The sequence below is a fragment of the Cherax quadricarinatus genome, chromosome 48 (assembly GCF_038502225.1).
Source record: "Cherax quadricarinatus isolate ZL_2023a chromosome 48, ASM3850222v1, whole genome shotgun sequence".
Taxonomy (NCBI): Eukaryota; Metazoa; Arthropoda; class Malacostraca; order Decapoda; family Parastacidae; genus Cherax; species Cherax quadricarinatus.
This window is the reverse complement of record NC_091339.1, coordinates 20,731,265-20,747,992: the sequence shown is the minus strand read 5'-3', so window position 1 is coordinate 20,747,992 and position 16,728 is coordinate 20,731,265. Positions and strand designations below refer to the sequence as shown.

At 37.6% G+C, this 16,728-nt stretch overlaps 2 protein-coding genes across 3 annotated transcripts in view; one reads left to right on the top strand and one right to left on the bottom strand.

Annotated features, from left to right (window-relative positions):
• Window positions 1-7: 7 nt before the first annotated feature.
• On the top strand, window positions 8-14,659 carry RpS3 (ribosomal protein S3). The gene is made up of 6 exons (XM_053787039.2): window positions 8-151; window positions 4,600-4,747; window positions 8,135-8,306; window positions 9,795-9,982; window positions 10,588-10,828; window positions 14,283-14,659. The coding sequence occupies exons 1-6, from the start codon at window positions 122-124 to the stop codon at window positions 14,293-14,295; spliced, it is 792 nt and encodes a 263-aa protein (XP_053643014.1). The 5' UTR covers window positions 8-121; the 3' UTR covers window positions 14,296-14,659.
• LOC128696045 (FAD-dependent oxidoreductase domain-containing protein 1) overlaps window positions 11,597-16,728 on the bottom strand; it is a 33,453-nt gene continuing 28,321 nt past the window's right edge. Inside the window, exons 8-9 of one of the 2 annotated variants that reach the window (XM_053787038.2) lie at window positions 16,331-16,445; window positions 11,597-14,356 (exon numbers count right to left, since the gene is read on the bottom strand). In XM_053787038.2, coding sequence (XP_053643013.1) covers window positions 14,217-14,356; window positions 16,331-16,445 — 255 coding nt within the window. In that variant the 3' untranslated portion in view covers window positions 11,597-14,216. Of the gene's footprint in view, window positions 14,357-16,312; window positions 16,446-16,728 lie in introns of those variants that run through there. The other variant, XR_008408092.2, reaches the window with a different exon arrangement.

Below are 16,728 nucleotides of genomic sequence, written 5' to 3'. Positions count from 1 at the left end.
TTGTATATAAATTCTTTATATTTTCTAACTACACTGAAGGTTATAAGTGTTGTTAGAGAGGGGACATATTTACCATGTGCAGGGCTGCCAGGCAGTGTGTCCAACTCGTTCTTCCGTCAAGATGGCTGCTCCGATCAGCAAGAAGAAAAAGGTAGTGTTATTTTCCACTCCTCTCGCTCTCCTGTATAGGTTTATAAGACCTAACCTGTGAATTAATTTATTGAGGCACTGTAGTTTGGCCACGTTAAAGGGAAAGTATATCAAAGGCCTTTTGTGAAGAGTAATAAATTGGGAAAGTTTGTATTGGCGCGCGGCACGCGTCCAGCGTGTTGTGCTGCTAAGATCTTATACCAATTGTAAATGTACATTTTTAGTTTATAAGGAAATCAGATATTTAAGATAGGGTACTATGTTTCGCACACTAAAATAATACAGTTTAAACGTTTATGCATTGTTTCTGAATGGCTAATAGAGCAGTCTCGGGTTTTGGACTAACAAGGTTCAAGAACTGACTTAAGGGATGTACGTACACATACACACTGATATTTAGGTAATTATGGAAATCCTGGCCTGGTTTGAGCTTATCTATTCGCATTTAGTTTGAGATCTTCTTTATTTACATTTGAGAAATGCATGAATGAGAAGGGCTTGAGTGGGGACCCAAATGGTAAAAAGTCAGTGACTTTTTTGGGTCATCCTAGGTAATTTACACATATGTTTCTATGTATGATACACATACTTGTGTACCTGTACCGAAATAAACTCTCTAACATTGGTTAGTAGGGTTATTGAGGCTAAAACCATGGGTAGCTTTGAGAATAAGTTCAACAGATTAATATTAAAGTGAAAAAAAATTGTATTTAAGAGGGATCTGTTAGGTATGGATCAGTAGATATGTTGTAGGTGTTCCTCCATTCTTATATGCTGAAAAGTTACCTATTGAAACCAAACTTGAAATAACATAGCTTACTCCAGTCCTCGATATGGGACTGGTGCACCTTTGTTACATTAAAGTTATTTTTATTCTTATTGGCCAGTAGCATCACTGCTGATTAGTGATTGGACCTGATACGCTGCACATACCGAAGTAAATATTTTTGCTAATATCTCCCAAAAATAACAATTTGGCTAATATTAAGTTTAAGGGGTCCAGTGAATTAGGAACATAAGAATGAAAGAACACTGCTACAGGCATACTGAGCTGTAATAATGGTAGAATTACAGACTATGGTAGGCAAAATTACACGTGCAACTAATGTGACATTTTATTACAGAAACGTTTCGCTTTCCAGGAGCTTTGTCAGGCCAAAGCTGGAGAGCAAAGTGTTGCCACAATAAAATATCCATGAGTTGCACTTGTCCTTTTACCTAACAGGCCTGTTGAGCCATGCAAGGCAAGTCCAATTCACACCCACTCATGTACCTATCCAGCCTATTTAAAGCTACTCAAAGTTCTTGCCACAGTGATGCTATCTGGGAGTTTGTTCCACTCATCTACAACTCTATTCCCAAATCAGTATTGCCCAGTATCCTCTCTTAATTTCTCCATCTTTAATCGATTGCTGCGAGCTCTATCTTGGATAGATAATAATAAGTGTTTTTTCTACAAAGCTCACACTACAGCTGTTACAGACCTAACTGATGTCATGAGAGTACTTTATAGAAAACCCATGGTTATGCAGAGCATTTCAGGCAGCCTAAGTTAATCTTGTCCCCCCCCCCAGGATGCAACTCAAATAATCAGGTAGTGCCCAGGTACCTAAGAATATTAAGGAAGAGCACTGCAGCACATACTGGCCCATTCTAGGCAGGCCCAATTTGCACTTGCCCACACCTATTTATGTACATGTATTTGTCTTAACATCTTTCAAGCTACTCAAGGTTTCTGTTTCAGTGACACTACTACTACTACTTGGGAGTTTGTTCCACTCATCCACAGCTCTATTACCAGATCAGTGCTTTCCTATATTTTTTTCAGAATCTAAAATTTTCCAACTTGAACCTGTTGCTGCTAGGTGATTGATCCTGGACCCAGTGTGAGAGCTGAGAATGCTACCAACGTATTACAGAATAAACATAAATGTGCTGGAAAACAGGAAGAAGGATGAACATAAGAAAGGAGGAGCATTGCAGCAGGCCTGCTGACCCATGCTAGGCCGGTCCAAGTCACATACACTTAAGAAGGAAGGGGCACTGTGTCAGACCAATTAGCACAAGCTAGTCAGGCCCAACTCTCACGCATCCACATCCACTCGTGTATTTGTCTAAAGCATTTTAAAAATACATGTTTTAACTTCATTGACGCTACTCAGGAGTATGTTAAACTACATCTGCCACTTCTCCTACCACTGCACCTGTCTGTTCAGATCTTCCTGGAGTGCTCCAGTGTCCTCGTCAGAATGAATTTGACGGCCTATTTTGGTGTCATCGGCAAACTTGCTTATGTCATTATTTATGCCTTCATTGATGTCGTTTATGTAAATTGTGAACAACAAAGGGTCCAACACTGACCCCTGTAGAACACCACTTGTGATGTCTTTCCCATTCAGATTTCTCCCCATTTATATAGACTGTTGCTTATCTGTCAGCCACGCTTTTATCCAGGAAAAAAAGTATCTTTTTATACCATGTGCCTCAATTTTCCTCGATAGCCTCCAGTGTGGAACTCGATCAAAACCCTTAATGAAGTTCATATACACAATATCATATTCATTACCATGATCCATCTCCTCAGATACCTTAGTGAAAAAAGTTAGTAAATCCATAAGGCAGGAATGCCTCTTTGTAAAACTGTGCTGAGATTCATTAATGAATTTGTCTTTAAAGGTGGCTTTGAATAGCCTCAGCATTTATAGTTTCCAGCAATTTTCCCACTATAGAGGTTAGGCTTTTTGGTCTATAGTTCAAAGCAAAGGACCTGTCTTCTGCCTTATAGACAGGTATCACATTTGCCATTTTCCACTTATATGGCACTGTGCCAGTTTGTAGAGATATGTTAAAAAGACTAGCCAAACTTGTGAAAAGGTCATCAGGGCCCGGGGATTTGTAAGGTTTTAATTCCATGTATCGGAAATTTTTCCTTCAAAGATAGACAGAGGGCATTAAATCTGCTCACTGGAAAAGCCTAAAATTATGGAATATGAAAGATGAAAAAATGAAGAGGATATAAATACATGTAATGTTCGGAAAATATCTAACAAAGACAGGAATTACAACACTGGGTTTGCTAGAAAAATTTAGATTTAGAAAGGAAATAGGTAAGTCATTGGTTTGGTAATAGTCGTGGATGAGTTAAACTCCTGAGTACCATTAACGAAGCGAGAACTTTGGGTAACTTTAAAATGTGTTAGACAAGTTTCAGTGAGTGTGAGTTGAGCCTGTCTAGCATAAACCAGTAGGTCTTCTGCAGTGCTTCTTTCTTATGTTCTTAAACCCAAAACCTGAGCAGTGTTTCCCGACTATATTGCATATTAATGCCGTATCACTAAAGGCATTAACACATCATATTGTAGCTACAACCACCACCTCAATCTACCAGCCTCATCACCTATTGGCACTATAACCACCTTCAACCATCATCCAAGAGATGCCTATGGTACTGAGAGAAATTTTCCATGTGGGCTTGAGCCCTAGTTCAAAATTTTCAAAAAATTTATGGTAGGAAGGGAAATTTTCTGTGGGAACCAATCTGCGTTAAAAAAAATTCCAGCTTTTGTCGTATAAAACACAGATTAGAGCTGCATTTTAATAATTTTGATACCTATATAAATACGATTTCACATTCTAATGAAATGTGCTACTTATATTAGTGAAATTAGAGGCTTGTCTGTGCCTTCTTTCAGGCAGTTGCTTACATTGTCTGTGCATGGGTTTATGCTTGCCAGTACAGTACTTTAGTAAGGTTGTGGTCTAATTATATTTTGAGATTCTCTAGATAAATTACTTATAATTTTTGAGCATCAAGTGATGTACGTATTTTTGTTTGTACACTAATGTGGATTCAGAGCTCCAATTACTTGGGGGGGGGGGGGCTAACATGCTTCCAGGTATAGTAGTTGGCAAGATTTGACTTATTTTAAGTGTTTACCTATACGGCCTGTGGTTAGTATATTGGACTGTGTGCGGCCAGCAGTAATAGCCTGGTTGATCAGGCCTTGAACCCCCAGGAGGCCTGGTCTGGCTGAGACTGGGATGTGGGTGCATTGACTCCCAGAAACAGCCTTCAGAACAGTCAAGACAAGCAAACCTGCCACTGCAAAACAATTTTTAAGATTTGTTTCACTCTTGTATGACAGAATGATAGTACAGTGGTCTACCTACCTGGTGGTACCCTGAGTTTCAGTGTAATTCGTCCCAGAAGGCTATTCAAGTGCCGTTACCAAACAAATTTGTTCCCATGAGGAATAATGTAAATTAGATTAGTCCGTTTTAGACCCCCCAAAAGTACACTTATAAAAGCACTTACAATAATGCACTTACATAATTGTTCAAGTTGGGAGCTGTATGAAATTCGGGGTACCACTGTACCTCCATAAACAGTTGTTGCCACTTAACATAGTTTCAAATCCATTCTAATGGTTTAATTTTTTCACATTTCAGTTTGTCAAGGATGGTGTGTTCAAGGCAGAACTTAACAGGTTCCTTACTAATGAGTTGGCAGAGGATGGTTACTCAGGTGTACAGGTTCGCCACACCCCTGCACGAACAGAGATCATTATCCTTGCAACCCGCACACAGAATGTGCTAGGTAGGGTTAATGTTATGGTAATTTTATTGTATACATTCTACTGATACTCCAGAAATAATAAATTATGTAAAACAGGATGATAAACTATGCACGATTAGGGTCACACGTGACACAGTCCTTAGACAAATAGAACAATTAAAACCTAGCAAATCCCTGGACCCAGTTATATGTTGGAATCTTGGGCCAAGGATGTTGGCACAGTAAAGTATTCTCTGATTTATTCCACACTTTCTCCCATACCTGGTAGGTTAGGGACCAGGCCCTCAAATATGTATTTTCCACATATTATACTGTATGTTATCAGTATCTCTGTTTTAGAAAGAGCAATTTAAGTGTGTTGTAGCATTCCCAATAATTTAGATGGTTTATTAGTTCTTTGGACAGTATACAACCTGTGTACATTTCCAACTCTGATCTTTTTTGCATTGTTAGGTGCCATAAGAACAGAACAGCATATCATAAGAAAACAAGTGATATGAAAAGCATCATTATTGATGCTGCTGCTCTTGGTTTAAAAATTTCATAATCCACCCTGTCATTTTCCTGGTCTTTGCTGCATTTACCTTCATACATTTTCCAAATGCCAGATTTTCTTCAAACAATTATTCCTAAGTCTTTTAGGAATAATTCTCTTTTGCATGTTCCATATGGTCTGCCTGCGAGTAATTTGAATATCTGTTTCCTTACTTTTCCTGTTATACCTATTTTTCTATATTTTTAAGTTATTGCTCTATGATTGCATTTGTTAAATGCCTTTGCAAAATCCCAGGTGAGCCTGGCCCAAGGCCAGGCTCAAAGTAGAAAAACTCTTGGAACTCATCAAAGATTATTTTGTCATAGTAATTTAATAGTCAGTACTTTTGTCTCTTGAAATCCTTTAAAAAAAAAAATTATGATGTGTAGTATTAATGCTACTCTAGATTTTTATTGCTCTGCTATCTCCTATGTGAAGAGGGACTGACAGCACTTTTTAAAGCCTCTAGGATTTCACCTGAATCTAAGCTTTTTCTGTTAAGAACTCGTTATTTTTCAATTATCCCCTACATGTAAGATTGCATATGATGCATTCTAATCACAAACTATGTACGTATACAGATTGGTCAAGATACTGTACATTTTTTTTTTTTTTTCAACAAGTCGGCCGTCTCCCACCGAGGCAGGGTGACCCAAAAAAGAAAGAAAATCCCCAAAAAGAAAATACTTTCATCATCATTCAACACTTTCACCACACTCACACATTATCACTGTTTTTGCAGAGGTGCTCAGAATACAACAGTTTAGAAGCATACACATATAAAGATATACAACATATCCCTCCAAACTGCCAATATCCCAAACCCCTCCTTTAAAGTGCAGGCATTGTACTTCCCATTTCCAGGACTCAAGTCCGACTATATGAAAATAACCGGTTTCCCTGAATCTCTTCACTAAATATTACCCTGCTCACACTCCAACAGATCGTCAGGTCCCAAGTACCATTTGTCTCCATTCACTCCTATCTAACACGCTCATGCACGCTTGCTGGAAGTCCAAGCCCCTTGCCCACAAAACCTCCTTTACCCCCTCTCTCCAACCCTTTCGAGGACGACCCCTACCCCGCCTTCCTTTCCCTATAGATTTATATGCTTTCCATGTCATTCTACTTTGATCCATTCTCTCTAAATCACCAAACCACCTCAACAACCCCTCTTCTGCCCTCTGACTAATACTTTTATTAACTCCACACCTTTTCCTAATTTCCACACTCCGAATTTTCTGCATAATATTTACACCACACATTGCCCTTAAACAGGACATCTCTACTGCCTCCAACCGTCTCCTCGCTGCTGCATTTACCACCCAAGCTTCACACCCATATAAGAGTGTTGGTACTACTTTACTTTCATACATTCCCTTCTTTGCCTCCATAGATAACGTTTTTTTAACTCCACAAATACCTCAACGCACCACTCGCCTTTTTTCCCTCCTCAATTCTATGATTAACCTCATCCTTCATAAATCCATCCGCCGACACGTCAACTCCCAAGTATCTGAAAACATTCACTTCTTCCATACTCCTTCTCCCCAATTTGATATCCAATTTTTCTTTATCTAAATCATTTGACACCCTCATCACCTTACTCTTTTCTATGTTCACTTTCAACTTTCTACCTTTACACACATTCCCAAACTCATCCACTAACCTTTGTAATTTTTCTTTAGAATCTCCCATAAGCACAGTATCATCAGCAAAAAGTAACTGTGTCAATTCCCATTTTGAATTTGATTCCCCAAAATTTAATCCCACCCCTCTCCCGAACACCCTAGCATTTACTTCCTTTACAACCCCATCTATAAATATATTAAACAACCATGGTGACATTACACATCCCTGTCTAAGACCTACTTTTACCGGGAAGTAGTCTCCCTCTCTTCTACACACCCTAACCTGAGCCTCACTATCCTCATAAAAACTCTTTACAGCATTTAATAACTTACCACCTATTCCATATACTTGCAACATCTGCCACATTGCTCCTCTATCCAATCTATCATATGCCTTTTCTAAATCCATAAATGCAATAAAAACTTCCCTACCTTTATCTAAATACTGTTCACATATATGCTTCAATGTAAACACTTGATCTACACATCCCCTACCCACTCTGAAACCTCCTTGCTCATCCGCAATCCTACATTCTGTCTTACCTCTAATTCTTTCAATTATAACCCTACCATACACTTTTCCTGGTATACTCAGTAAACTTATTCCTCTATAATTTTTACAGTCTCTTTTGTCCCCTTTCCCTTTATATAAAGGGACTATACATGCTCTCTGCCAATCCCTAGGTACCTTCCCCTCTTTCATACATTTATTAAACAAAAGTACCAACCACTCCAACACTATATATCCCCCTGCTTTTAACATTTCTGTCATGATCCCATCAGTTCCAGCTGCTTTACCCCCTTTCATTTTACGTAATGCCTCACGTACCTCACCCACACTTACATTCTGCTCTTCTTCACTCCTAAAAGATGGTATACCTCCCTGACCAGTGCATGAAATTACTGCCTCTGTTTCTTCCTTAACATTTAAAAGTTCCTCAAAATATTCTGGCCATCTACCTAATACCTCCATCTCCCCATCTACTAACTCCCCTACTCTGTTTTTAACTGACAAATCCATACTTTCCCTAGGCTTTCTTAACTTGTTTAAATCACTCCAAAATTTTTTCTTATTTTCATTAAAATTTCTTGTACATACTGTATATAAAATTACATTCACATTTGAATTATATATTATAGAAAAGAGTAAATGTTTCTTAACTAGAGATGACTTTTAAAATGTGACAAGCTCACACAGACAATGTAAATTGCTAGAAATACTTATTTAATGTTGTTTTTTAGGTGAGAAGGGGCGGCGTATCAGAGAGTTGACGTCCCTGGTACAAAAACGTTTTGGATTTGCAGAGGGGTCTGTCGAACTATATGCAGAGAAGGTAGCACAGCGTGGTTTGTGTGCAATTGCACAGGCCGAGTCACTTCGATATAAACTTGTGGGAGGTCTCGCAGTCAGGAGGTAAATTACTTTCTCAGTTTTATAAATAATTTGAAAAAAACATTCTGTAAGTATAGTAACAGCTGTTCAGTCATCAGAGTAATTGAATAGCTATTACTATACTGTCTGCCTTTTGAACAAAAAGTATGAAACTTGTCCCATATGTGCTTTCTCCACTTGCATGCTGGTAAAGAAGTAAAAATAATTCTTTAGTAAATGAAAATTTCTTTAGAAATAGACCCACAATGCCACATTGTAGAGCTGTTGTATACATTTGGAAATGTCATTATTTGTTCAGTAATGTATGATATTCTCAATGCCCTGATGAAAATATCTAATAAAATGGCTAGGGAGAAGATGAAGGTCTTGTCCAAGGAAAGTAAAGTATGCAAAAGCAAGTTCTTGATTTTGAGCGAGAAGTGTAATATCACGATGGTTCTTATCTTTTTATTAATAGGTTATGAAGATGTGCACCTATAGTCATAATGAACCAAACATTGAATGACATTTTCTGAAACCCATCTTTGAGTATTTTTTTTTTTTTTCTCTCTTAACAAGTCGGCCGTCTCCCACCGAGGCAGGGTGGCCCAAAAAAAGAAAGAAAATCCCCAAAAAGAAAATACTTTCATCATCATTCAACACTTTCACCTCACTCACACATAATCACTGTTTTTGCAGAGGTGCTCAGAATACAACAGTTTAGATGTATATACGTATAAAGATACACAACATATCCCTCCAAACTGCCAATATCCCAAACCCAGTACGTATATATACAGTATATGGTGAATACAGTACAGCAGCTGCCCAAACAGTGAATGCTTAGTGCTTCAGTGTGTAGGGTCTGTGTAGATGGAGATGAGGCATTTGAAAAATATTTAAATTTTTGAAGTGTAATGAAAACTTTTATTAGTAAAACTACCTATCATAGTAATGAAAATTGATATGCAATTATGCATTGTAAGATTGGATGCTCTCTTATTACAGTACAATAATGTATTGTGGTTAAGTAGTACCTTGATAATTGGCCTGAGTAGGGGTTGGATTTTTTTATTGACTTTTCATTAGTTATTGCTAGTACTGCATTGTCATAGCTTAACATATCCATAAACAACTGCAAAAAAAAAAAAATCTGAAATGTAATACAAAAATCCAGTGTAGGCACTACTATCTCCAGACTTCTAGTTTGGCTTTCTAGTACCTTGAATTCTTTTATAAATGTTACCTTGCTTACACTCCAACAGCGTATCTCTCAAATCTCGTTTCCACTCCAGTCTTAATGTTTTCTTGTATGCCTGTTGGATTCTCCCTCCCCTGCCACTAAAAACCATCATGCCCACCCTCTAACCCATTATGGGAAGTCCCCCGGGTCATACTGTCTTGCTCCATTAAAAAAATCAACTGGGAAATGTAATGATGGGATGTTGGCATGGTGTCATTTACATGAGCCATTACTTTGTAAGTTTTAAGCTAAAGGTATTCCAGTACATAAATATTTTTTATTTGCAGAGCATGTTATGGTGTGCTCCGGTTCATCATGGAATCTGGCGCTAAGGGTTGTGAAGTTGTGGTGTCTGGTAAGCTCCGAGGACAGCGAGCCAAGAGCATGAAATTCACAGATGGTCTCATGATCCATTCTGGTGAACCTCGGCGTCATTACGTGGACACTGCAGTTCGTCATGTACACTTACGCCAAGGTTAATTTTTCATTTTATTACTTCTTGTAATTATTAACCCTTAAACGGTCCAAACAGATCGACGCTCAAATTCGTAGTGCTACAAAAGTAGATCTACTTTTTTTTACATATTTTCAAATATAACAAAAAAAAAAATGTAGATAAAAGTTTTTTTACACGTTTTCACATTAAAAAAAAAAAAAGATCTACATTTTTTCTACATACTTTCAGATGTTGAAAAAACGTATATATATACGTGTGGACCATTTAAGGGTTAAGGAATGTGTTTGCTAGCTTTGAAAGTGTGGCTGAGATACACTAGCAATCATGGCAGTTTAAATACCTTTAGACAAATGGCATGCTCAAATAGGTGTCTTAGTAGGCAAGCAGACTTGTGGAGTTGGAGAGGATTTTTATTTTTTCATCAACATATGTTCAATATATCTGTTTGCTAAACATTTACAAAAGTTTATATATTAATTTTACAAGTAATGATTGACAAAAATGTAATCTGTAGCAAAATTAAGATGAAAATTTTAAAAAATCTGCATTATTTAAAATGCTTTGATTCTCAAGCAGAGTCATTTGTAACTTGGTAATATTTAGGTTATAATTTTAAACTTCAGGTGTGCTGGGTATAAAGGTGAAGATCATGTTGCCATGGGACCCAACTGGCAAGAATGGCCCACGTACACCACTTCCTGATCATATCAACATTGTGGAGCCTAAGGAGGAGTTGATGCCTGCTGAGCCACATTCAGAAAACAAGATGGAGAAGCCTGCAGCTGCTGCTGCTGCCGCTGCAGCTGCTGCAGCGGCTGCTGCTGCTGCTGTTCCTGCCCCAGCACCAGCGCCTGTTCCCACTGAGTAAATTTAATACCTGTGAAGTATGGGGTAATAAAAAAAAATTAAAACAACAGAATGTGATTGCAATCCCTTCACAAAATGCATGGGCAGTAATGCAGGAATTTATGAATTAAAAAAAAAATCAGTATACTTCTTAATGCAGTGTAATTACATCAATGAAAGCAATTTCATTGCAACACTCTTAATTAAATTTCATCACTGAGCTTACTAGACATTTTCACTAGATTCAAACTTTTAGTGAGCTAATTTATTTTTCTGCAGAAACATGTTTTCCTTCTTGGTAATTCTGTACAGTTTGAGAGTACTCTAGTTTTCTCTCTATCTCCTTAACCTTGCAACACTAGTCTGTTCTAGTACTGTAGTGTTTTCAGTAAATGTAATACCATGTAGACTATTTCAGATGTCTTAAACAATGATGCACTCATTGGCTGTTGCATGGTTTCTGGATGACATCTGTAGAATACTTTTTTCCTGACTAAAAACAAGCTTATTTAAATTAGGTCATGTACTGCATTATTAGTTGTTGAGGGAGGGGGGGAATTTGAGGAATCAAGTTTTTTTGGAATTTTATCTACCCTCCCATTCTTTGAATCAAGTCTGATTACCTCCCATTTTCCAAATACTTTAAGAATGGGTGCTTAGAATTCCTCATGAATATAATTTTGAAATATTTCCATGCTTCTTTAGTAATCAAATTTGCAATTGTCATTTTCTGTATTGCCAAACCAAGAAAAAAAATGTTTGATATAGTTAATGATAAAATGAGAGTCTAAAGCAATATAATTTATTATGAAGGTTGAAAAAATACAAAGTAAAGATGCAGTATGGTACAGGTTAAGCATCCCTTATCCAAAATGCTTTTTGGGATTTTGGAATATGATGGAGATAGCTTGGGGATAGGACCCCAAGTCTAAACACGAAATCTATGTCATTTACAGCTTATACACACACACCCTAATGGTAGTTTTATACAATATTTTTTATGGTATTTTTAATAAAGTAGCATCAGCAGAATACCTATATCACTTGTTAAAAAATAAGTCGTATTTTCAGTCTTCACCTGTGATGTATTTTGATTATATGGCTACTGTTTTTTCTTATCACTGTTACCCATAAGGGTGTCTGCAGGCTTTTTTGACAGTTTCAATAATATCTTCGTGGTACAGAGCAGAGAATAAACACAACATGGTAATCACAGTGTGTAATACACACAGATCTGGCTGTGATGACAGTTGATAACAAATAGGTGCCAACAGTGTCAGAGCCCACCCAGGGTATGTGACGGTACATGTCACAACCGCCTTGTTATGCATAAACCTGTACAACTGGGAATCTCCCCAGAGGTAACGAGCTTTCAATTTGTGGTGTCAGTCAACACTCAAAAAAAAAAGTTTTGGATTTTGGAGCTTTTCAAATTTTAGATAAAGGATACTCAGCCTGTATACCAGTATCAGGAACAGGAAGCCCATAGTTCAATGAGCTCCCCCATTTCCATTAGGTAAAGGCAAAACTGTCCATGCATTTATCATCCATAGTTTGTGGTCAGACCAATTAGTGCTAAACAGGTGCAAGCCAACAAGTAGTAATTTCAGATACTTTTAGTAAGGAACACCTTCATGCAATATTTTACTGTGGGCCCCTCAAGGGAGGTCTCAGTTTTGTGAGACCCTATTATTCAAGGAATTAACCTTGTCCTTCCCTCAAGGGCTCCTTGATGCTGATGAGGGGCTTTTAGTTTGAGGGATCGGAAGTGCTTTAACCTTCCCTTGGATCAAATCTGATTGCTTTGGATTCCCCAGGTGCTGCATAACTCCTGAGGGTTAAGTACTTTCCCTCCATATAATACTTCTGACTTCTACACTTCAACACATTAACTGACCATGCTTAAAGTTTCACCTTGGCTGCACTTTTTTTTTTTTTTTTTATGGAAACTAACCTATTGGACAAACCTGGATTTAACTTTTTTACTTTTGCACTAACCCCGCATCCCCCCTTTACCCCTCATTCCCAACTTTAACACATACCTCAGTGCAGTATGGCCATTATGGGTTTGGAGCTTAAATTTATTATAGTATTTTTTTTAGGAACAGCCATCTCCTGCCAAGGCAGGACGACCCAAAGAAGAAAACACACACGTACTCAATTGCCATCTTTCAAAAGTGTGCTGACTCTTCACAATCACATTACCCCTATGATTGCAGCATCCCTACCCCTCCTTCAGTGTGCAGGCCCTGCCCTTGCCAGCTCCAGGACTCGAATCCAGCTGAATGGTTTCCCTGAATTCCTTCATAATTCACATTCCAACAGCAGTCCACTTAAAACCCCTCTCGTCTCCATTCACTCATATCTAACCTGCTCACGCAAGCCCCTAAAATTCAAAAGCATCCTCTACTCTCTCCATCCATTCCTGGAATGACCCCTTTTCCTTCTACCTTCTGCTTTAGATTCATACACTTTCCTCAACCTGTCTCTCTTCTCTCTAGGCCCACCCAAACCACCTCAACAGTACATCAGCACTCTTGAATTATATCCTTGGTCATCCCATATTCTTTTGATTTCCATTGAATTCTCTTCATAATTTTCACATGACACATTGCTCTTAATTTTAACATTATTGCTACCTCTATACTCTTGTGCTGCAGCATTCAAAATCCATGTTTCTTGCTCATATAAATGTGTTGGTATTATACCCTGGTACTTTTTTTTTTCCTGCACAGATAAATGTTTTTCCATACACTTAAACATACCACCCACCTTTTTCCTTTCATCTGTTCTGTGGTTCATCTTGTCTTTCATAGACACTGCTGACATGTCTTCTTCCAAATATCTAAATACATTCACCTCTTCCATACTCCCTCCAATCTGATATTCAGTATCACTGCCTAAAGTTTATCCTCATCACATAATAACTTATTATTCCCATAACTTTAATAATTACCCCACTGTGGGTGAAATGTATAATATGGCTTCCCTAATAAACCCCTCCAAGGATGTGCCTTGATGCCAGTGAGGAACTCTTGATTTAAGGAACAGGACGAGTTCTTTTCTTCCTTGGATCAAACCTTAATGCTTCCCATACCTTGGTGTGTGTAATTCCTATAAGTTTTAATGTTCACCTTGATTAAAATGAATTCAGTTTCCTGCTAAAAGTGTCTGAAATTGCCAGTTTGTGACCTGATATACTGAGCATGTGAATGTAACTTAAGAAATTATCAAAGGGGCAAAAAACTTTTATGTGGATGTTTGAGAATATTGTCTTTCAGTGAACATAGGAAAAATGGTGCTATTTACAAAAATAAAATTTACAGTAATAAGATTTATAATATATACAGTAGTACATTTACAATGTTCAAAAAATTTGTGGTTTTACAGAAAACTGACTTAATTCCTACATAACCATCTTTTCCTTAAGAGGTTTATTTGCAAGGATTCTATCAAAACTAAATCTCTCCAGGTTGATAGAGTGAGGTCTGCCGTCCAAGATGCACTCCATTGCTGCACAACCAACTGCTATAGACTGCTGGATACCTGAAAAAATGTAGTATAATGGATGCTATAATTTTGTGTATGGTAATTAGTTTTCACACAGTTGAGATTAATATATTGATGTTATATACTGTATACTTTGATTTCAGTTCTTTTTCATATGGTCCTTGGTATTTGAATTTACAAAAGTCAAGAGAACTCATCTATAAAATTTAAGAATTTGCTAATTCTTTTGTTTAAAGGTAAAATTGTGATTAGTTTCAAGGGTTATAAATGGTGGGTACTTACAACATGACATAAATAATTTTGATAAATACTAAATAAAAGTCATAGTAGTTGGAGAAATACTTTTATTATAAAAATTTGATACACGTGTGGCTTCCCTGATCTATACAGCATAATACCCTTCAAGGGATAAGAGGGGTCACAGCACTGTAGGACCCTTTTGGCTTAGTGCTTTGCTTGATTATATTATAATGTAATAATATGATACACCATATTGTGTCTACCCTGATTTGTAAAACATTACTGTGCCCTTCCAAAGAGGATGGGGGATGCTTTGATGCTGATGAAATGTCTCTTAATTCAAAGAACTGAAACTACCCTCCACTTTCTTGGATCAATCCTTGGAAAAGTAGTAATGAATGACTGATTAAATTATGTAAAACTGAATGGAATTTAATCTTGAGGTTTGCATGTGTGAACCCTGTGCTCTACCACTAGATCATGTTGGTTACAGTAGGAAAGTCACAACCTATAAGTTGTCTACACTTGTCACAGCAGCGCTGTATAGCCCTTGTGGCTTAGCGCTTCTTTTTGATTATAATAATAATAATACACTTGTCACAATCTGAAATGTCAGCTATAAGCTTTTTTTTTTTTTTTTTTTTTACACCCACCTTCCCTTAACAATAATACAACTTAGGTTCTATCTCACCCCCTACAAACTAACATAGTCTAGGTGTAGATAGCATGATTTTCACACAGGAAGCCTTAGGGTTGATTCCCATCCATCATCAGGTGACTATGTTCATTCACTACAACTTCAGTGTTTTGAAGGGACAAGAGGCAAGCTAAGGTGGCTATAAACACTAGCTGTTGTAACCAATATGGCCTATTAGTAGTTTGCAAGATTCTCATACACAAAACTTCAGATTCAATTCCAGTCCAGTTTTACATGCTTCAGGCCTGATTACCTTTCACACCCATACACAGAGAGGTGCATGTATGTTAGTTTTCAAAACCATTCACCAAATCTGTGTATACACAGAGGGTTCAGTTTTAATGTTTTTAGGGCTTAAAATATCCTCAACAGTGGGTAAACTGGTTTTTATTACATTCATGGGAAAGAGAGCACTAAACTGGTAGGGGGGTCATATGGTGAGTACCTTGCATGCAGCCTTAATGACCCTTTGTGTAATCAAAACTATGAACCAAATTAACTAATAACCTAATCTCACACCCATATGGGTTAAGTGCTTTCTGTTGAATATAATGCCCTTAATTTCCCATGCTTTGTGTGAACTAGCAATTCCCCCATGAACACAATAATAGTTGGAAGTGCCAGCTTTATTGGATCTGGACTCAAGTGAGGTTTCTTGAGGTCAGTGATGGGCTCTTGATCCAAGGAATTGGACATTTTCTCCTTTCCTTGAGTTGAACCTAATTATCTCCTATTCCCCTGGCACTAAGTGACCCTTGTGAGTTTAGCACTTCTCCATCATAATTATGACATGCTGTTTAGAGTGTGAGCAGGGTAACATTTATGAAGGGATTCAAGGAAACTGGTTAGCCAGACTTGAATCCTGGGGGTGGGAAATACAGTTCCTGCCCTCTGAGGGGGGGGGGTATATTGCAGTTTGGAGGGACATTGAATTGTAGCATTGGTATGCTTCTGCTGGCGAGTTTCTCCTTTTTCATGTCATCCTACCTCAGTGGGAGATGGCCAGTGTGTAAAAAAAAAAAAAAAAAAAAAAAAAAAAAAAAGAATGGAGTTTGTATGTTAGTGCAACTCACCATGGCCGCTGAGCCCTGTAGCAATGCACATGTTGGTGAACACTGGATGGAAGCCAATTATAAGGTTCTGGTCAAATGTGTTGTAGTCGTAGTAACCAGCATAAGCACTGTGAACCTAGAGAGAGACATAAAATATATTAATTATTGATATAAAAAATTACAACATTCTACTATAATATCACCTTTTTAGATGTCCCCTCAAGAGAGGTTCTTTGATGCCAGTAAGCTCTTGATCCTAAGAATTGGGTTTGACCTCACCTTCCTTGGATCAAACCTGATAGCCTTCCATTTCCCAGGTTATATAAACCCCTGTGGATTTAGCACTACCCCTCTTGCCATGAAAATAATTTAGACAATGTGAGATAATCTCTAATTAGTTTGGTGTTAATTTCATAATC